This window comes from Crocodylus siamensis, chromosome 10 (genome assembly GCF_052110815.1).
Source record: "Crocodylus siamensis isolate JL-2025a chromosome 10, ASM5211081v1, whole genome shotgun sequence".
Classification (NCBI taxonomy): domain Eukaryota; kingdom Metazoa; phylum Chordata; order Crocodylia; family Crocodylidae; genus Crocodylus; species Crocodylus siamensis.
Genome location: NC_143404.1, coordinates 11087726 through 11110844, shown reverse-complemented (window position 1 = coordinate 11110844; position 23119 = coordinate 11087726). Strand labels below are relative to the sequence as shown.

At 43.9% G+C, this 23119-nt stretch overlaps 1 protein-coding gene across 1 annotated transcript in view; it reads right to left on the bottom strand.

Moving 5' to 3' along the window:
* FSTL4 (follistatin like 4) overlaps positions 1 to 23119 on the bottom strand; it is a 521826-nt gene that overhangs the window by 38991 nt on the left and 459716 nt on the right. Inside the window, exon 9 of the mRNA XM_090064753.1 lies at positions 21901 to 22021. Within this exon, the coding sequence (XP_089920879.1) occupies positions 21901 to 22021 (121 nt within the window). The remainder of the gene's footprint in view (positions 1 to 21900; positions 22022 to 23119) is intronic.

The following is a 23119-nucleotide window of genomic DNA, read 5'->3' as shown; positions in this document are numbered from 1 at the left end:
ACATGCTGTAATCCCAGTGCATTGGAGCACGCTTGATTCATCAACTCTGGCACAGCATGGAAATTAACATGCTCCAGCAGCCTCCAGCATCATGTGCATCAATGATCCACACTGAAAAATGTAAGTGAGGTGTTTTAAATTAAAGCTCATTTGATGAACTTTAGTTCAAAGCACCCTGCTGCCATTTTTCAGTACACGGATACTGATACACATGATACTCTGGGTGCTTTTAATTAGTGTGGCTCTTGGAGCTGTGCTAATTAAAGTACCACCCCCCCACACCTCCTGAAGCACGTGTATAAATGTCCTAGATATGCAGACAGGTTCTCAGTGGATTAACAAAAGTGCCCAAGCAGGTGATTTTAATGGAAAATAGGTGCCCATGTATGTGTATGTGCAGGCACCTGTTTATTAGGGACTGGACCCAAACCACTAAGTTTATGTGGCCAGTGGGGCTGTGCAAAATTTTGGTGGCTGTTTCATTTAGTTTTGGATTTGGACATTTCGGCGGCTGAAACACTGCATCTGAAATGAAAAGCAAGGCTCTGAAACAGCTCCAAAACTAAACAGATCCATACAAAATGTTTTGGATGTTTTGGACTGTTTCGGAGGCGGGCTTGCAGGGAAAGATGGAGGGGGAAGAGGGGGTAAGGGCTGCTCTGATATTGACATCTGTAGCTGGCCAGTGACAACAATCTGTCCCTGAGGTCCCTTCCAATCCCAGTGCTCTGCAGGAGGGACAGAGAAGCACCATAAAAGGCTGTTTGTGAACTGCTCTCTGCCATTTTGCAGCTGCATCTGTGTCTGTGTAGCAGCAGCAAAGAGCAGCATCTGTAAGCTTGCAGCTTGGTAGTGCCTTCCTACCAAGTTGTAGCCAATCCTTTCCTATTTACCTTTGCCTACCCTCCCTATAGTTATCCCTTGCAACTCTTTTTCCCCCCAAAAAATCATGTTGTTTGTTTTTACTTCCCCCCTTCCCCCCAACAAAAAGCAGTGCTTTGCTTGGAAGTGTCTCATCACTGTACACTGCAGGAAAACACTACACATACATTACACACACACACTCACACAGACACATTTTTTTCCAGCACATGAAATATGAAGTGTTCTGGAAAGCCAGGTCTTCTGGCAGGGAAGCCAGAGGGGGAAGATGGAGAGCTGAAAGTTCCCCCTCCCCCAAACTTAGACTCTTTCCTAGTACTAGCAGGTATGAGGCTTGTGGTGGTAGTGGCAGCAAGGAGGTGGGATTGGTGCCTGCATCTGCACCTCCTCCAATAACACCAGCCATAATAATAACCACCAGCATGACAAGCAGCACCAGCATGACAGTCTTCTCCACCCTCATTTCAGTTCCCAGCCTGAGCCTTCCAGTGCCAGAGGGGGAGCTGGATCTGGAAGCAGGGGACCTGAGTGCCCTAGCAAAAGAAATTCTGGGGACCGAGGAGGAATTGGAATTTGTGCTCCACTCTGTTCCAAGTTCCCCTAGAGCCAGGTCTCCTTCCCCAGAAGGCAGTTCGGAGGAGGTTGCTGTTTAGGTTGTGGAGGCAAGTGGCTCAGCTGAGTCCTCTCCTCCTGTTGCTGTGCCTCTGCCTGCTGAGGAGGGAGAAAAGGCAGCATCCATACATGTATCCGCACCCCAGAAGTGAGGGGGTAGAGCGGTCTGGGATCATTTTGAGTTAGAAGATGATCCCACATATGCTATCTGCCTGCACTGCTAAGCCAAAACCAGGTGGGGCAAAGGAATGAAATACATGAGCACCATGGGATGCTGATGCATCTCCACAGGCACCACCCCCTTGCCCTTGCTCCTCAGCCTAGCATCAATGTGAGCATGCCCAAAAAGGGGTCCCCTTCTTGCTTCAAAACCCCCATCCCCAAGAAGCACAATCAGGCCACCCTGGAACAGTGGGGGAAAGACAGACAGAAAGAGGAGGCATGTTGCCAAGGTAAGTGAGATCACCCAGAGCACTGAGGAGATGCTTGCTCTGGATGGCCACCCTTCTTCCTAGTTGAGTGGCCAGGGTTCAGGCAGCTCATGGCACTTGGGGCCCCATCCTACAAAGTGCCTACATGCACCACCCTTAGCAGGACAGTGGTGCTTTCCCTGTATGAGGCATGCAGGAAGTACTTGAGGGAGGAGCTGCACAAGACAGGTCCACAGGTGGCCTTGCACTTCACCTCAGATAACGGGAGCAGCTGGAGTGGAGATCATGCCTACCTCTCTCTAACAGGGCATTGGTGCCATCAGTCAGACCGTTGGTGGGCTCTCCTTCAAGTTGAGATGAAGGATGATTCCCACAAAGCAATGGAGATCATGGTGGCCATGTACCTCATGGTGCAGGGGTGGTTCACTGGGCAGGGCGAGCTCACCCATGGGTTCATGGTCACCAACATTGGGGCCAATATAGTCAAGGCCATCCATGATGCCAGCTTTGTCACCTTGAGGAACACCAGCTGCTCCACCAAACCAGGATCTAAGGAGGTGTGGAGGGGTGTCACAACTTCCTCAGCCATACTAAACACCCTCTTGCTTGGAACACTGGTTGGTGGACAGAATAGGTGCTCCCAGGCAACCATGGCCAGATCCCGCCACATCTGACTGTAGGTTGCCCAGTAGGCCAAGGGGTCACAGTCCAGCTGCTCCAGATGTCTGAGATGAAGTGCAAGGCCACCTGCAGGCCTGTCTTGTGCAGCTCCTCCCTCAAGTACTCCCTGCCTACCTCATACAGGGAGGACACCACTGACCTGCTAAAGTTGGTGCATACAGGCACTTGGTAGGATGGGGCTATGAGCTGCCTGAACCCTGGCTGCTCAACTAGGGAGAAGGGCTGACCATCCAGAGCAAGCATCTCCCCAATGCTCAAAGTGATCTTGCTCGCCTTTGCCTGCGATTTATGACACACTACAACCTGCCTGACAGCTGACTCCCAAGGTAGCAGGGACCTCTCTACTTTTAGCTGCTACATCCCCCTTCCCTCCTCCCCTCAGCCTGTCTCTCACCCCCTGATGCCTCAATTTACATTTTAACTGACTGGCTTTCTTGCCTGGACTGCATGCCAGCCTCTGGCTTCTTTACTATTCCTTCCATCTGGGAAGAACACACACGGCAACTCCTGATGCTTCCTCAGCCTGACGGAGGGTTTTAAACCTGAAATCCCATGCCTTGCAGATGGCATCCTAGGCAGTTACACTTACCTGGAGCCTCATAACTCTACTGCAAGCAGCAAGCCTCAGGCCTCTCAGAGATCTTACAGGGCTGCGCTTTCCTTAGCCAGGCATGTGCATGTGTGTGGTGGCTGGAGGTTATAAGGTGCCTCCTACTTACCTTTCACCAGGGAGGTCCTCGGTTCTAGCATTTTTGGGGGGCTGCCACACCACCAGCAGTCCCACCAGGCCTTCCAACCCTGGCAGGGTGCAGTTTTAGGTCATGCCCAAACTTGGGGCCTACTCCTTCCCCATAGCCCCAGCCCAAAATGGCTGTGTTTCAGTTTGGTTCGGATTCAGCGTTTCAGAGGGACAGTGATTTGTTGTGGTACCTCCAAGTTCATCCTGGATCAGGAGCTCAGCAGGGAGATGTTCTTCCCCTGCTAGCTGGTGATGCAGTAAGTGCCACCTCCAGTGCTGAGAGCAGGGCATTAAATGGTTTTAAAAAAATAAAAAAGGAAATAGGTGCAGACAGAGTGAGGAGGGTGGCACGCACTCTGTCTGCATGTGGAGCTCAGGGAAACCCCTGCACCACTCTGCCTGAAACCTGGCAGACCTCCCTTATGCCTGCAGGAGGAGCTATATATGTGGCAGGACAGGTGCTAATGAAGGTGGCCATTTAATGCCCTGCTCTCAGAGATGGAGATGGCAGTTTAGTTTTTCACCAGCCAGCAGGGGAAGCACATCTCCCTGCTGAGCTCCTGTGCCAGGAAGAACTTGGAGGTATAAGGGCTGGGGTTATATGGGGAGGAGAAGGCCCCACATAATCCTTGGCATGACCTAAAACTGCACCCTGTCATGGTAGGGAGGCCTGGGTGGGACTGCCAGTGGCATGACAGCCCCAGGAAATACCAGGACCGCAAATCTCCCTGGTGAAAGGTGGGTAGGAGGCACCTGATAACTTCCAGTTACTGTACAGTCCTGGCTGGGGAAAGCCCAGACCTGTAAGAACATTGAGAGGCCTGAGGCTTACTGATTGCAGTGGAGTTGTGAGGGTGAGAACAGGAGCTATCATCCCTACTATTTTCATCCCACTGCACTTTAACAAACACAAAGTCACTCATCACAAGTTTTGCTTTCAGCAGTTTGAGGTGCTGTTTCCCAGAAACCACTGCACCTATCTTCTTGAAACTTGGCAGATTTCATGGCCTCAGAAGGGGCTAGCATCCCTGCAGGTTCATCCAAATCAGGCAAGAAATAACAAAGTTATAGGCAGCTTTGTGTCACAGTTTCATAGTTGGTAGGGCTGGAAGGGACCTGAGTAGATCATCAAGTCCAACCCACTGCCATGGGCAGGAAAGAGTACTGGGGTCAAATGACCCCGGCTAGGTGTTTATCTAGCCTTTGTGATTCCCCATTATATCCTATTGCTAAAAGATTGAAACAGCACTGAAATCCAAAACAGTTTTGAAACAGTTTTGGCTGAAGCAAAACGGGACAGCGATCCAAAACACCACAACAAATCACTGTCCCTCTGAAACACTGAATCCGAACCAAACTGAAACACAGCCATTTTGCACAGCCCTAGTAGCCAGTTAGAAAGGGTCAGAAACTTTTCTTATTTTCTTGTAACCTGGGTCAAATTGACTCCAGTATTTCACATCCTATGTTGCCAGTCTTGGCCATTTTCAGTGGGCCCAGGCTAAGGTGCAGAAGTGTTGTTGAGTAAAAGGTCCAAAACCTGTTTCCATTGTATAAACTTTTGCGGATGTGACAACTAGCTTGGTCAAAAAGGGAACATAATTAAATAAAGCACAAAGCCTAAAAGGAGATAAGGGAATAAATAATCCATATACACTATATCATAGCTTTATCTTAAAATACTAGCGATAGTGTCTGATCTAACCATATGTATTAGATGATATTTTGCTATAGGATATATTTTTGTTAGATAATTTGTAAAAACAAAAATAGCCGTGTCAGAGAAGACCACTAACTAATGTAAATAATAATATTAATTAATAAAAAACAGGCCAACACTCCACGATGGAGAAGGAAAGGAAATAAGAAACCCTCCCTCTTTCTTTCTCAAGGATATAAATCCTAACTAATTGACAGCTGCCAAGTCCACAAGAGATATGGTTTAGACCAATTCCCAAAGTTTCAGTGAAACAAACAAACAACCAAAAATGACACCAATCAGAGATCATTTATGAGACTATTAGAACCAGCCATCTATAAATACTGGGCACAGGCAGGAGAGAAATTTGAAAAACTCAGCAAATTCAAGAAGACCAGCTATGTGCCACCCTATTCCTACCTCTTGAGTCTCCGCAGCCTGCATAGGTAAGAATTTATGCTGTGTTGTCACAGTTGCCATATAGACTTTGGGATAAATGTTTGTTTTCATGTTTTAAAGTGCAAGCAAATAAAATATTGGGCTGTAGACCTGTTGCTGCCTATTGTATCAATAGCCTGCCCACAAGGTTACCTGTAATCTGGGTAACACCTATTACTGGCCTCTGGAGCTGTCCTTTCTTTCAGCTTCTTTGATTGTGAGGTAGGTTCAGTTGCTTGATAAGATAGGCCACAAAGGTAAGAATCGCCAGTCTGTTAAACTACTAATCTCGTTCAATTTACAGTTTGCATTTTCTTCCAGCAGGAGAAAGAAGGAGGTTTTTATGGCCTGATCAGACATCTATGATTTAGTTGTTGCAGTGCAGCAAAGAATTAAGCCCCTCCTCTACCTTATTTTAGAGAGTATTTCTTGAGAGGAGAGATAACATCATTTTTATTGGTTACACTTCAAGTTTGAAGTAGTTCTTGCTAAGGGAGCTGGGGATCATCAGGGAAGAATGAGCAGCAATGTTTACCTGGAGAAAAATGACAGCACTTCTCTCATGATTTCAAGAAGAGCTTTCAACGCAGGGATGTAAAGAATGACCTTCACTGTTTTGAAGGTGGATAAAAAATGATGGCACAGTATAGTTACTTAATGTGTCCCATGGCAAGAATTCTCTTTTTCTACCACATTCACAGAAGGGGGATACATAGTTGCAATATGGAAAGGAAAGTAGTTTCAGCTACAGAGGAAAGGATATTATTTTTATATGACAGTAAGGAACTACATGGTAATGTAGAAAAAGCAAAAGGACTTGCATGCGGGCATGTATAACTAGAACATGCACCAAATGCTCTGTGCACTGCAGCGCTCCTTACGGTGCTCCAAAGAGAAACAAGTGCATAGTTGGCGCTTGGAGCAGGTCTGCAACCCCTGTAACAGCAGCAACTGTTCCTTAATCTTAAAATTAATTTTTAGGGAGAAGGGTGGCGGGGAGAGGATCATGATTCTTTAATTGCTTTTCTAATCCTATGTTGAAAATACCAATGATATCAAAGCTGACTGCTGCACATTTCTTAATGATGATTGGAATCATCAGAATATCTTCAGTCAGCTCACAAATAATGAACATTTAGTTTGAAGGATTCAGCTGGACAATAAGCAGAAAAAGATGTTCTAATTCTGTATGTCTTTAAAAATCCTGGGCATTGCTGGCACAAAGAATGCATCCTTTGTGCCTTTTTAAGAACTTGTCAAAATTAGTTCGTGTCTTGCAGGGACTTAAATCTAACTCATTGATGGAATCTTAAAGACAGTAGCAGACTGCTGTGTTTCATGATTAAATGGTTAAATTTCTGTCAGTTTTTCACTGGGAAATACAGGGAATCATGAAACAATTTAAAGAGTCTTAGTTTGGCAGAACCATATTCCCAGAGTTAAGTATATACGGTCCAATTTTCTTCCTCATAGAATCCAAATAGCCTCCACTGGAATCAGTGGAATATACCCATGCCGTAGGGGTAAGAGGAGGACGATGATGAGATTTATAAAAGAACATAAGTGAGTTCAGGACTTAACTCCTAGTGCAAAGAAATCACTAAGGGCATGTATAGACATTCAGCAGGGCTGGGGAGAGGTAGATTGAGCTAAAAATGATCATTCAATGTAAGGTATGTTGGGATGGGAAGGCTGGTGGAGGGCAAGTTTGGCAGGAAGAGAGGGGATGGGGTCTGCAGGGGGAATTAGGGGCCAGTTAGCTTCCACAAAGAGGAGCGCCGGGGGGGGAAGTATCTGTGGGGGGATTGGGGGACAAGCAGGGTCTCCACGGGGAATTTGGGGGGTAGGCAGGGTCCATTGGGGCTCGTGGGAACAGGGGGTTCATGGGGTATACAGGGAGGCTTGGGGGAATGAAGGGTTCTCTCCCATACCCCCCAGGGACCAGGGTCTATCTCTTATTTTTAAACTGCCCTCCCCCCAGTCCACCCACCCCTGCCCCTGGTGAAACAATCTCCCCACCCCAACTTACTTCCTTGGCTCCAGGCATTAGTAAACACCAGTAAAACCAACACCAAGAGTGGCTTGTGGGATGGGGGGTTGGTGGGCTGGGGGGGGCAGGGCCGGCTGGTCCATCATGGGGGATGGATGATGTCCATTTGGGGTGGGGAGAGAAGCAGGTGGGTGCTAAAAATAGCCCGTTGCCAGGGGGGCAAGTAGGTAAAGCACAGCACCAGGGCTGGGGTCAGCAGCTGGGCTTTCCCAGCCCTGGGGCCGCACTGGGAACTTTACAGAAGTTTAATGACACTGTTCTTGCCTGACCCCATTGAAGTTAGACTACACTGGTGATACAGTTAACTTAGATCAGACCAAACTAACTATCCTGAATTTCTGCACAGTTTGCAATTAGATTAACTTAGGATGGGATCTAAGTGTAAGGTCCTCATGTGGGTGAACTAAATTAGGTCACGTTGCCATTTTTAATGTGATTTATCCTGCCTGAATGTCTGTACGTATCCCCAGTGTTAGGGGGTGCCTGTACACAGGTGCAGAGACTGCGCCGATGCAGTGTAATTACAGCGCATTGGAGCAGACTCGACTCATCGAGTCTTCTGGAGTGTGGTAATTACCGTGCTCCAGCAACTTCTTGCATCTCGTGTATCAGCAACCATATGCTTACAAATGACGGTGGGGGCACTTGAACTAAAGCTCCATGAGGGTATCCAGGTCAATAAGTAAGAAACTATAACGAGCTTAACTAGGCTGATGGCATAAACTTTGACCCTGGCAAGTCTGCTGATCAGAACCTGTCTAGAAGTATAAAAAAAGATTGGCTGGCATGTCTTATCTGAAGTGAAGAGGCTGTGGAACATGCTATAAAAGTAAACCTTGTTTTATTAAGCTAACATTAGAACAGTGCGGTTCCTAAACAAACTGATTTACTAGCATTTAGATCTGATTTTCCTCTCATGCAATTCCATTACAAAGCTTCTCTTGACTCCAGTTTATGCAAATCAAGCCACAGAATAGGAAGCATGTACTCTACAATAAATGGTCTGGAGCCTTTTTGAGTCATTTCTTGCTTGATGCCCTTCAAACTTTTGATTATTTGGGGGGCAGTGTTCTGGGAATTCAGGAGCCTTCAGGCATGAATGATGTGTTAAGCATGGTTTAAGGTTTTATTTTGGCATGTCAGTTGTTGGAGTTCGTTGCTTGCTGTGAAGCTATAAGGTTAAATCAAATACACTCTGTCAAATACAATATGTCCCAGCGTAGCAGAGCTGAGACAGATTGGTCTGATCATTATACTGAAAACCAAGAATTACTAGTTCTATACCCATTCTTGATACTGAATTCTCCTGTAATCTTGAACAAATCATTTAAACTTCTCTGATTCAACACCCCCACCTATGACAGAGGGAGGATAATAATATGTAGCCACTACACAAGAGTTTTTGAAGTATTTACTTCACATAGTGACACTAAAGGTAAAGAAGTCAAAAGTGCATCTAAGTGATTTAGGAGCCTAAGGGTCCCTCCAGACATGCAGGTAAAGGCACAATGGGAACTGGTGTGCGATCCACATAATCGTGCTTCCTGCCACACCACATGTGCATAGCTGGCGGTGAGATTGTGATCACACATCAGATCCCATTACATCTTATTGCTGGTGCAGAGGGAGGCCAGGATCGTGACCCTGGGCTCCCCTTGCACCAGCAAGTTATAAGCTCCCACGGCTGGGAGCCCCCACAGCTGATAGCACTCCCAGCTGCAAGGCAGCTTCTGCAACTGGGAGTGCCATCATCTGATCTGGGCTCCCAGCCCTGGGGGTGCACTTGGCCACACATTTAGTTAATGGCATCATAGGAACCTGCCACACTTTTTGTGGAATAACGTTATTTATTTGTTTTCTGATGCCATTAATTGCTTTAATGTGTAGCTGAGTGACAACTTAAGGGGTAAGTAACTGGCTAATCATGCCTTAAGTGTAATGTGTGGCAGGGGCCTAAATGCCATTGAAAGTCAGTGGCACAAATTTTTGTGGGTTCTATCTTTTACTGGACCAACTGCATGACCTAGATGAGCTTTTGAGTATCTAGTGCCCCTTTTTGTTCTGTGGGAGTGATGCAGACACTGTAGAACTAAGTAGAAGGTCAGTGTAATTTTCTAGCTTTTTATAGGCCAACTTTTCAAAGGCATTTATATTCTTTACAATATCAACTGCAATTTTCAAAGAAACCCAAACCACCTAGGGTGATTATGTGTGATCAGCAGCTACTCTGCCATAGTGGCACGTTTCCCCGTTTTTGCCACGGTGAAGTAGCTGCTAAAAATAACCGTCAGCTGTACGTATGGTACAGTATGGGCGGTTACTACACCATGCGTTAGTACTTCCAAAAGGAAGTACTACCACATGACACAGTAACAACGTCGCTGTAGGGCAATGTGTAGATGTGCCCCTAGGTTCTTACATTCATTGAGATTAACTGGGGCTATGCTTAGCAGCTTTTCATATATGCATCCTCAGGGGCCTAAATGCTTTTGAAAATCTGCTCTAGTTCCTAAATCACCTTTGACAATGGAACCTACATTTAAAACTTTGATGCCTTTGAATTTTTAACCTAAATTGAAAGCAATTTTAAAACAATAATTCTCACTGCTTACACAGTGCTTTGAAAATATTGCCCAATGAATACTCTCAAAATCTTGGTACAATGTTTTGCATGATACTAGATCATTTTGGGGCGGATCCAGTTCCCATTGCAGCTAATGGCAAAACTCCCACTTACTTCAATGGTGCAGGATTATGCCCTCTGTAAATAAGGCACTAACTAGCAAAATAGAGGTTGCTTAAATCTTCGTATTTCTTTCTTAATAGCTTGGATCCAAGGCCTTTCACATATTTTATTAGCAACTCTGAGAACAGAACATATTAACCTTGCAAAAGGTAGCTATTGGGTACCCTAGAAACTGTACTCTGTTAAAATTGGCTTAACTTGAAATTATGGCCCAGTGTACATCTTTTTTCCAGAACGATTAATGGGGAAATTACATTCGCTCAACTTCAAAATCTGGGTTATAGCTCCATTTTTGTTTTCTTCCCATAACTTGCTATTGTTCCTTTCCATTTTAAGTTTTATTTATTTTTCCTTGTCTTTTCATAAAATCATTGCCTATATAAATTATTGCATATAACTGCTTTGCGCTAACCCGGAAATTGCAGAATGCATGTTTATTATCCTTGCTACAAATTAATACATTCCATGAAAGCACATTTTATTTTAAACTTGCAAAGACTTCAGCTCCAGACTTTGGAATGTATGGACTATACTTTGCCATTTCCCTTAGTGAATGTATATCATTACTTTGTCTGCAGCCAAAGGCAATATAATATGCTGTTACATTAAGCAAAGTGGTAAAGGAACAGTGCTCATTCAAGTGGAGATTAGGTAGACAGACTTATCTGTAAAGGACCTGATTCTGCAGCACTTGCTGATGCAGAGTAATACCTAATTTGTGAGCGGAGTCATTAATATCATTCTTCCCAGTAGTAAGACACAAGTCACTGTGTGAAATGCTGACAAAACCAAGGCCCAAAGCAGTACATTGCTACTATAGCATCTGTGTATTTTAGTTTTTATTTAAATTCATTATTTATCTCAGGTGTTTTAATCCTTTCAGGTCACTACTGAAATAAATTAGCAGCCCCTCTCAATTCTATTGGATGCCAAGTTAACAAAACATTGCATTGTTTAAAACATATCTCCACTATTAGAAATGTCTCCTACAAGGTCCTTATAATTGGACTCAAAATCCAATGGCCCTTAGTAACCATTTTCATGGAGTACAATATTGTGATTTATGCTGATGTTTTCCAGAGTGCAGGAACCAAGCAAAATTATTCCCTACACTCAGTGGTCTCTTGATATGCAAACTATCAATTTTCATAGCTGATTACAATTTTACGGGATTCTGTATTCTTAGCAACTCTTTTCGGTGGAAAAGATAAATTGCTTTTTTCTCTTTCAACAAAACTAGATGCAGTATAAACTTTCCAGGTGATATCAGTTTGCAGAAAAAGAATATCATTTTGTAGGTACTCCTTTTCCCTGCTATCAAAGATACACCTGCATGCGAGATTCACACGGCTTAGTTTTGACTCTAGAGCCTTCTACTCTCTTAATTTCCTAAAATTCTTTTCTTTATAAAACACGAGGGTCTTTTACCAATACTGCATAAGTTGTGTAAGATTTAAACCTTGATGTTGATCTAAGAACAGATGCATCAGGTCAGCTGTGACATACACACTATGCATATGACAGAGATTCAGTGGGAGGTGTCTTAACGTCTGTGGCACAAACTGCATCTGCTGTTATTGTTTATCCAATATTTAGGGTGGTCTTCAGCTCTCCCTTCTACTCGCATTTTTCTATGTCAAAATTAGTGTATATTTCTATTTACACTTTATTGTTAATAAACAACGTTCATCATGTCATCGGTGGTATCGCTAAACATGTGAGCAGGTATTACCAAGCACATGTAAAAACACTAACTACCCGTGAGATTCTGCTGCCATAGGCTGTGTGTAGACAAAACAAGGGGTGTGTGCGTACGACACTTTAAAGCGGGCTAACTGCTTCTGCACCGCTTTAATGGTGTCGGTGTTTGCATACCTCGGTGCCGTATTGTGCATTAATTACAGCCGCGGAAGGAAATTAGGTGGCGTAATGCACCTTAAATGACTTGGGGCTCAGCGAACAAACTCCTCCGGGGAGTTTTAGTTTGCTGTCCCTACAGCCGCGGAGCGAAGCACCAGGCTCCATGCAGCTCCGCGGCTCTGCAGGCAGCCTGGCAGCAGCCCGGGAAAGCCAGCTCCGCGCAAGAAAAGCGGCAAGCCTGATCCCCACCCCCTTCACCCGAGCCTGCCTTTCTGAGCTGTGCGGGGGCCCAGTGCTTCCCTCTGTGGCTCCGGTGCCCCCTGGGGCCGCCCAAGCTGGGAGCCTGCAGGCCAGTTCCACCTGGGAGGGGAGGTGCCACTGCTGTGGAGGGAAGCACCCCCCCGGCCCCAGCCCAGGGACTGCTCTGCCCACCGGCAGCTCACCCTCCCCACCAGAAAGACAGGTATATAAGTAGTGATAGTGGGGGGCGGTGCACGACATTTAATCAGCCCTAAATTGAAGCGGTGTTGTTTAAAACCCACCACTTCAATTTAGGGCCCGTTTCATCTAGACATGCCCAACGAGAGAGGATACACGCTCTAGATTTTTTAAATCGGGACATCTGGGTTCCATTCCTGCCCAAACCACTGGTTTTCTGTTTGACCTCAGAAAAGTCCTGTAATTTATCTGTGTCTCTGTTTTCCCACATGTAAAATGTGGTATTTTATTTGGTGCCTTTGATGGGTTATGAAACTTGATTCATTATTGCCTGTGACATACTTCAAGATCCTGGGAAACCATTAATGGAACGAAAGCTGTGAAACTTGTAGTCTGCATCCAGGAGCTGCTGCTAAGAAAAATGTACATAAACCTTGCATTGAGGTCCCCAGGTCTCTGGCTACAAAAATAGAGCACAGGAACAATAATATCTGAAGTACGGTAGAGTCCACAACAGCAAGAAAAAATGCCTAATACTGTGCTGTGGTACAAAGCCACAAAACCACTAATATATCTTAGGAATGAAGCTTACTGTAATGGCAGTGTTGTGCCTTCTTAGGCAAAACAAAATTAGCTGATCTAATGAAGTGGAAAGCCAATCCAATAATTCAAAGGGAGGCCTAAGGAAACAACATGTTTATCTTGATTCTGAAGTTATCTATTTGGATAGAAAGGGAAGGACTATATTACATTTCTCTGAAGTCAAAATTAAACCTGCTATATTCCAGTGAAATTCTAATGAGGGCTTCTGGTTCCAGAGAGGACCTTTTGACTGCTATGGGGTGGAGGTACCTACAGTGTGACAAAAAGGGGACTATGGTGAAAAGCTTATTCACGTAGTCGGATTAAAGGAAATCTTTTTTTAGATGTATCAGTAAATGAGACTAACATCTAGTGCATCTAAAACAATACAGATCACCCCGCAACTAAACCCTGAATTGAAAGAACATTTCGTTTAACAAATAGTTAGAATCTGGATCTGGCATAGGTTCTAAACGTCATGCCTCAAGCTTATCTTTCACGTATTGCATTACATGGCAATGATACATTCCTAAAAGAAAAAAACAGAAATCTAGTTGGAGGATGGCTATTAATGGTCAGATATAGTACATGACACTGAGGCCAGTTCTCATATACATGGTAGAAAGCAATTAAGAAACCACATTCTGTAGCTGGGAACTAAATATGCTTCCCCACTGCCGGTGATTAATATTATCTTTGTATAACCAGTTGCCACTATGCAAGAAGTCAACATATAGCTAAAGGGAGACAAATGACTAACCAGGCTCAAGGGAAAGAAAATGATACAAAATCCAAATGCCACCTGGCATGTAAATCACGGTAAAATTTAGAGGAGCAGAGCAGAACATATATACTCTTTTTGCTGCTGCTATTTGCTGGTAACCCCAAAGGTGAACTGAAAGGAGGCATCCGGGCCTATTAACGTACCACTTGAGTTTCTGAAGAAATGACTCCATCCTCTCCTGCCTCCATCTTGCCAACAATGTTTCATGGCTGCTTTTGCACCTGGGCAGTGACGGCAGCCAGCACAGTGGCAGGGGCGGCTTGGCCAGCAGCTGCCATTCTTGGTCCCCCTCTAGATTGGCACGTGGAGCTGTTACCCTGCTTGCTCATTCCTGCTTATGTTACAGGGCTGGGGTTTTAGATCGGTGGGTTCAGTTAGAGTCACAAGGCGATATCTCCTCTCTTTCTTTGGAATTGTATAGAGCTCCCTGCTCTTTTCACAAAAAATTGTTGCTGTATCGCTGACTAATGTGAACAACATAGCAATGTTACATTTGATTATTTAAAACTGATCAACCAGTTCAGCCAAAGTAATGTTCTAGTTCAGGGGGGGCCAACTTTTTGGCAGGCATACCACAAATGTGTCCAAGATCCTCCCTGAGTGCCACTTTGATCCCCTTCCCCTGCCTGATCGGCTGCCTTGCTTTCTGCCCCATTTGCCCCAGTCAAAACACAAGGAAAGCTAAGAGCTGGGAGTTTCTGAGGGGTGCCTTGCATCTCACAAGGGATGCCTTGAGTCTAAAAAGGTTGAGAAACACCAGCCTAGAGTGGGCTGCATCTTAACTGTTTCAGTAATGTTATAAAGATGTTACTTGAAATTCTCTTGGGGCTACATACGCTGCCTTGTTTCTGCATCTGTGTTTATCTTCCTGTTTCTGAGTTGAGAACGCTGCTTTGCTTGATGTAGGAAATAGAGGTTGGCAATAGGAACAAAGCCAATGGCTCAAGCCATCACATACGGCTGCATTATGGTCATGCACAGGTGAAACGGTGAAACATTTTTGTGAGAACGAGGTGTTTGTTTAAACATGCTGTGGAGATGGTTTGATTTGGATGCAGTTTTGATGCCACACAGGCAGGGGGGATGACAGAAACCTGCCTGATTTCCTGCCCACTTGCCCCTAGCTCCTCTGGAGCCTGGCAGACAGCCTCCTTTCTAGGTGTGGGGCTCCTTGGTAGCTGGGCTCCTAGGTAGTGTTGGATTCGGGGCTCTGTTTTGCTTCAGGGAAAATGTCAATATTTTATATTTACTGCTTGTGCTGGAACCAAACCAACGCTAGAGACTTTATAATTCTCTGCAAAAGGGAATTACCGTTCTCTGTTCAGATCCAGTGCATTCAGGCAGGGGTGCATTAAGGGTAGAGGGACAATTGATGCAGTTAATTATACACACTGTAGTATTTGACTGCTGCTAAATTTCTCTCTCTGTCACAGTGGGCTTGTGGTTGGTGCAATGACGGCTCAACCTTCCCAGCCCCCTACATGTTTTGGAGCAGTGTGGTGAGTGCAGGAAGGATCCTTGCTGCTGAGTGCAGTCCTATGCCTCACAGCCAGTGCATAACTGGTGCAGGCAAGACAACTTGTGGGCTCTTGTCACCATTTTGGTAAAGCTGACACTTGGCTTGGGTGTGTGTCAGCTTCTTCAATCTGAGTAGGCATTGCCACACTGCTGTGGTGCTGCTTCTCCATGTGTTGCTCCCTTTTCTAAGAGCTGCGAAACCAGGGTCATAGAACTTGTGGCTAGCACTGTGATTCCCCTGCAGCTTAAAGCACAGCCTTCCCCATATCTCCAACCCTACGGGCACTAAGGGTTTATCCTTTACCTCTCTGCATAGTTGAAACATGCATTACTCAAGATTTGAAAAGGTTTCTAACATAACTGCTCTTTAAGTGGCACAAGGAATATATAGCTCCCAACACACAGTACAACACTGGGATGCATTTCCGTGCCTCAGCTTCCTCACCGCTCTTTTTAGCTTAAGTCCGAGTCTTTGGGGGAGTCTGAGATCCTATCTCTATTTCCCTTCTGTTCTGCAAATGACTTTACATTTGGAGTCTGGAGTCTCCTCTCACTCCTGCAGTAAACTTTCTGATTCCTTCCTTCAGATGGTGGGTGAGACCATTTTTCATAGTTTTCAATCCTCTGTGTGTGCTGTGTGATCAGCTGATCTGGTTCACCAAGTGCTCCATTTTGTAGTCAGGTTACCATGGCAGGGTGGGGCATGAACTCCCCCATAGAGCACAGACTTGAAAAACTACTTATTCTGGGCAGTAGCTCATTAAAGTTTGGATCACTGAAGTTTAACAAAGACTGTTGTTACCTCTGGGTTGCCCCCCATGGAGCTTCGGTTCAACATGGAGGTAAGATGAGAAAGAAGCCCCACATTCAAAATGGAGTCTGAAGTCTGATACAGACAGACATGAAGAGTCCCTAGTACTGAAGAGAGTTCATATGCTTTACATAGCCAGATTCACCAGATTGTCACAGTACCCAGAAGCAATGATGCTGCTGCTTCCCCTATTCCTCCTCTCCGGGGAAATGGTAGAATTTGCCCCTGAACTTCAGTAAAGAAAAAGACAAAAGATTCCCAAGAAGGGATATGTCTTGGGACCCCACAACATCTCCTGTTGGTGAAGCAGCTTAGTTCTGTCATCAGTATTTGATCTGGTGACCTGACATCACTTGCTGAAACGAGTAATCACCCAAGTGGAAAAGAAGAGAGCTAAGCGATGTGGGAGGGTAGCCAACCACGTTAAGTGCTGCAACAAAGCAGTTTCGCAAAGCCCAGTGTCTCACATGGGAATACTGGACCCTGTATAAGACAAGGATTTCTATAGGCTACAGTATTACTATATCACATTTGTTTTTTTCTCTTTGACATTAGTGTGCACGATATTTTTCATGAGTATTCAATGACCATATTACAACATTAAAGGACAAAATGAGAGAGGATTTTTGTGCTGGAAAGCTTTCCTTTTTGATAACAAAAGCTGCACAGAGCTATTTTGCAAAACTCTCTCTACTACTTTAATTTAGAAGCATCATCCATCCCTCCCCCAACAAAATGTAACATCTGAGTGACAAGCTTGAGTATGTCTCAGATTTGAACCACTAAGTGAAAAATCCCATTCCATTTAATCTTCTTGCATTTTGGTTTTAGTTTCAAAGCCTTTGGGTCTTTAATTCTCAGGGATGACAAAATCTACATTGTTGCCTGCCAACTAAACTCCATTCAAGGTTCATAATACATTGTATAATATATACAAGATTAAGTTGTTAGCTTGCTTTTCTTTCAACTGTCATTCATCAAACAAATAACATTTTGAGGAGGGAAACCTATTTTCCTCACTGAACCACGTACAATGTAGTTACCTGTATTTCTGGGATTTCACCATTTACCATATGAAAAGATGAAAAAATATCATCTGTAAACATTAGGTTCATTTCCAGTCAAACTACCTTAGTGCTTTGTTCCTCTTTTCTCCAGTGTATGACTTTCTTGGGTTATCCACACGACTCTTACCCTGATCACTTTTACGACCCCTGATTTGCATTAAAATCCTTATTTATTTGTTCTCCTTGCCTTAACCTCTACTATACCATGTACTTATCTGCCCTTAGCAGCAATCTAATTCTGTTCCTTTATGAATGCCTGAAAAGAACATAGTACCTGAAAGGGCTGTTGTAAATCTAATATAGACACAACTTTTTCTAATATACCTACACTAATAACGCAGTAATGAACTTCATTAAAGCAAAGTCCCTCATAGCAGACATACAACGCTTATTAAGGTATGATGGATTAAACTCACCCATATTCGGCTGAAATTAATGCACTGAATTAGAGCATTGTATATTTCTGTCTGTACATTAACAGATGGATGGGTGCATAAGGCATAAAAACTATCATTGCCCAGACCTACCAGCTTTACACTGCTTCACCAGCACAGGCAGATAGATGCTCAAAAGGGACAGCTGAGAATCATGCTGTAGTTCAGAGTGTAGTTCTCCCACTCCTCATGTGGGACGTCTACGTCACCCTACATCACCATAACAACGCGCTATGTCACTGTAGTGTATCGCTATGGAGACAGCGGGTGATGTGGGTCTACATATGATTGGCAGCTACTTCACCATAGTGGTGTGGTCCCTTGTTTTAGCGCACCACTATGGCAAAACAGCAGCAAAAACTAACCATACACCGCATACACAGCGCAGTGCAAGCAGTTACTGAGCTATGCTTTAGTACTTCCTTTTGGAAGCACTAAAGGATGGTGAAGTAACAATGTCGCTGTAGGGCAATGTGTAGACTCTGTACAAGGGACATTAGCTGGTAGGGATTCGGCAGAACACCCCTATTTTGCTTTACTAGGCAGTGGCCTTTGCAGTATCAAGCCAGACCAGGAATGGGGGAAGCAAAAATGTGACTCTGATTATGAGCGCTGTATAGGTAAGCCCAAAACCAACACTGAGATTCCAGGAGAAGCTCTTGAGCAAATGCAAGGGGATGGTTAAGGAGGGTTCTTGCAATGATCTTTCCTGTGGTGGACATCAAGACAATCCCTCTGTAATTTCTACAGACAGACCTGGCTTTCTGAAGATTGTCATGATCATGGTGTCCCTGAGTTCACCATGATCCTTAAGATGAGGGCACAGAGCTGTGATGTAAGTTCCTCTCCTCCCTGCTTAAAGATTTCAGCAGGCATTCCATCTGTTCCAGATGCCTTGTTGTTCTTTATCTGCTGGATGACTTCCCTCACCTCATCAAGGGTTGGAGGGATTCCAAGATTGTCTCTGACTGGGTGTTGCTGGATGGAATTGAGAATACTCTTGCCAACAGAGTCCTGATTGAGAAAGTCTTCAAAATGCTCTGTTGATGGCTCCCCTTTCCTTGATCAGGTTTCCCCCATCCTTAGTTCTCAAAGGGGTTGGTCTTTGAGTGCTTGGACTATAGATGGTGGCACTAAAGAAACCACACATATCGTGGATGTCAGTGAGATGTTGAGTTGCTTTCACTTTGTCTTTACACCATCTGTTCTTTATATCACAGGTCCTCCTTTGGACCTCTTACCGTGGATTGTGGGTGATCCAATTTATTTTTCTTGGAGTTGGCTTAATTCTGCTAGGCACAAAAGGCCTTGCACTTGTGGTTGAGCAACTCTTGGATCTTTCTATCATTCTCATCAAACAAGTCTTGGTGTTTATTGGTAGAGAATCCAAGTGTCTCTTCACAGGCAATAGTGATAGTGGACCCCAAGTGCTGCCAACATTTTTATTGGAATTCACCAGTTTTTTGTTGAGGTGTTGGTGGAAGAGGTCTTGCTTGGTTGGGTCCTTGGGTCTTTTGATGTTGACCGTCCATTGCCATTGTTTCTGCTGCAGCCACTATTTGGGAGCCAGTTTGAATGATATAACTGAGAGAATGAATCAGTGATTGGGCTGGCAATCATCAAGTGATTGAACAGTATAGCTTGAGTGATGTGGTCATTTTTGCAATCCTGGGTACAAGTGATGTAGTTACTCAAGTACCAATGCTTAGATGACAGGTGTTGCCATGATGTCTTGTACTTGCTTCTCTGGTGGAACAGGGTGTTGGTGATGGTGAGTCTATGTTCTGCATGTTTGGTCAAAAGGAGGATGCCATTTTAGCTAACCATTCCCACTCCTTCCTTGCCAGTGATTTGAGTCCATTCTGACTCTGGCACTGAAATCGCAGAGCAGAATAAGCTTGTCTTCCTCTGGAATGTCAGAAAGGATTTGGTCAAGTTTGGCATAGAATTCATCCTTTGCTTCACTCATGACATCAAGAGTTGGGGCATACATGCTGATGACAGTGGTTTATTGGCTCCCTGCCAATTTGAGACAGAGACATGTGGCACTCATTAATTCCAATAGGGAACTCATTGAGTTGGTTTATGAGTTCATTCTTAATGAAAAAGCCAACTCCATGAAGGCAGAGTTCTCTTTCCTGTTTACCCTTCAAGAGGCACAACTGATATAATCTTCCCTGCTTGTCATCTGCAGGAAAAATGCCAGGAACAACATATGCCTCTCTGCACAATCTTCTTTGACCTCAGGGAAGCCTTCAACTGTCAACTAAGAAGTGCTGTGGAAGATCCTTCTGAGGTATGGATGCCAACAGAAATTCATCACCATTCTTCACTTGCTTGGTATGCGAGCTGTGGTTCTCAGTAATGGATCTATCACAGATCCTTTTGAGGTTAAGACAGGGATTAAGCAAGGCTGCATCATCGCTCCAACACTCTTCTTGATTTTCCTTATCATGATGCTACATTTGACCACTAATAAGCTTCCTGTCAGAGTGGAACTGAACTACCAAATGGATGGTAAATTGTTTAATCTCAGCCAACTCTGAGTCAAAACCAAGACCACTCTGACCTTAGTTATTGAGCTCCAGTATATTGATGAAGCTGTAGTGTGTACTCACTCAGAAGCAGATCTTCAGGCAATCATCGACATCTTTTTTAAGGCATACAAGAAAATAGGACTGATGCTTAACATTTGGAAAGCTAAGGCCCTCCATCAACAAGCTTCAGCAATTCAGATTTATGGTGAGACTCTGGAGAACATTGAGTATTTCTGTATCTCAGAAGTCATCTCTTGCAGAAAGTTGACACTGATAAAGAAATTCAGCAAAGCCTCAACTATGCAAGTGCTACCTTTGGACACCTGAGGAAATTGGTGTTTGAAGTTCATGACCTCAAATTCAAATCCAAGCTCATGGTTTATCAGGCAGTTGTGATCCTTACCTTACTGTACAGAGCTGAGACATGGACAACTTACAGGAGACACCTCAAGTCACTGGAGAAATATCATCAACACTGCTTGTAGAAGATTCTTCAAATCCAGTGGGGAGACAGACACATCAACATTAGTGTCCTCTAGCAAACAAACATCATGAGCATCAAGGCAATGATCATCTGACATCAACTTTGCTGGGCCAGTCACATCATCCAGATGTCTAACTCCAGACTCCTGAAGCAAGTTTTATTTTCCCAGCTCAGTCAAGGCCTATGCTCAAGAGGAGGGCAGAGAAAGCACCTTAAAGATGTCCTCAAGGCCAACTTAAAAATATGCAACGTCAACATCAAGTCATGGGAGACTACCGCCCAGGACTGCCATAAATGGAGGAAGGATGCTGCAAGGACTTTGACACCTCACAATGACAACATGTGATGCAAAACCAGGAGTGGCAAACAGTGTCACAGACTGAACCAAGAATCCAGAGTCACCCACCCTGCATGGAAACACACACCCAAGTTGAAATAGAACCTGTTGATCCCAGACTGGCCTTGTCATCTGTCTTTGGACCCACAGATAGGGCAATCATGGAAGACAATCATCCTTGACTGCAAGGGACTTCTGCTGATGATAGGTAAGCACCAGCTCCAGTGAGACTACTTGTGAAATAAGATGCTAATTAAGTGGAGTCAGGAGTCTGGTTTTCTGATTACTTGGAAATGTACTGTTTGTAAAATGTTTCCTCCTCTGTTTGGAACCTGGTGCAAAGTGACCTCAATAGAACTGGGACCATTTAAACCAACTTGATAATCTGGCCTCATGCTAATAACTGGTAACAGGAATCCTGCAGTAGTATAAACAGTCTGAACTACTAAGTGAGACAGGAATCGTATTCTAGATCATGAAATTGGTGAAGCTTATTGGTAAAGGTGGGCTAAATGTATTTATATATTTACTCAGACTCACTTTATGCTGCTTACCTCGGTAAAAAATCGACACAACTATGTGTTTGTCCACTTGTGTAATCAGAACACACCACAGTAACAACATGAGTGGACAAGCCTATAGTTGTTTAAATTTTTCCTTTGCAGAAAAATCCTCCTGCTCTATTTCATAGCTTCATGAGAACAAGATTAACATTCAGCATTGCTTACTGGAACATTTTCAGTGGATTGTCATATATGCCATTTACTAACCATTCACCTGAAGGATGTGGGTCTGATATAGCTCTTCATAGCCGTAGGCATGACAGGTGTAATTGCCCATGTGAATAGTTGTTACCTTGGTGATGTAGAGGGAATCATCCTCTCCAAAATCCTGTATGTAACAAAAGACAAGAAAGAGGCCTTATCATTTAGCAAATTTGGTTTAGACATCACACAAGGGCAGGCTGCTTTTTCAGTTGTTTTGATAGCATCTCAACTTGGCAACACAGCATGAATTTTGAATAGCAAATTTGAGAGTTCATAAATCATCAGGCAGGAGGAAATGAGTGGCAACGTAAGAGTAAGGTGATGCAACTAAAGTAACTCGATTGAGAATGTGAATTTTTCCTCTGGTTAACAAGGTGCTACATGCATATAAAAGGATGCCAGTCCCCTGCTGTCTAATTTATGGGGGAAGTTAATACCTGCCTGTGAACTCAGGTGATACAGCAAACTCTAATTTGTGGGTGCATTAAAGCTTGTTTTAATCTATTCTAATTGCTCACAAAATGTGCTGGAACCTTGAGTCTGGATGAGAAAGAAATCAAGCCGTTTGTCAGTTATCTACAAAACACCTTATGTGAAAAAAAAATTTAAAAAAACAGTCTAGATAGGAATTAAGGAGGAAAAAGAGTATTTCCTTCAGCAAAATATTTTGATTTTTAATTGGTTATAACGTGCCTTTTCCTCCCTCTCTCATCTGCTATGGCTTTTCTTGTATTTCTACCATGTACCATTTTTAAATGAAAGTTATTCCAGAAGAGAAGTGGAGATACTCATGACTTTGCTACGATTCAGTTTCTGAATATTTTGCCCTTGTGCTCTGCTTATCAAGTTATTTCAAATTAGACCAAATGGGACTATACTGGGGAATAACACACACTGCAGTTTCTCTTCTGTTTTCATTAGGATTCAGACTTCTGCTGCTTTGAAATGTTTATACTTTTATGCAAAACCCAGAAGGATGCATTTAAAAACCACAGTTAATTAGCTTAAAGAATGATTTTTTTCCCTTAATTAGCTCAATGCATGAAGCATGCTAAATGAAATCCTTTACAGAAATTCATTAGTGAAGTACAGTAGAGCTCCTTATTATGTAAGAAGAGCAATATAAAGTAATTAAATACAACAGAATGAATAATAACAAAAAGGAATGCAAAGTTCTTTTGCTGGCCAATACTCAAAAACTTTCTTCCAAACTTGCACTGTA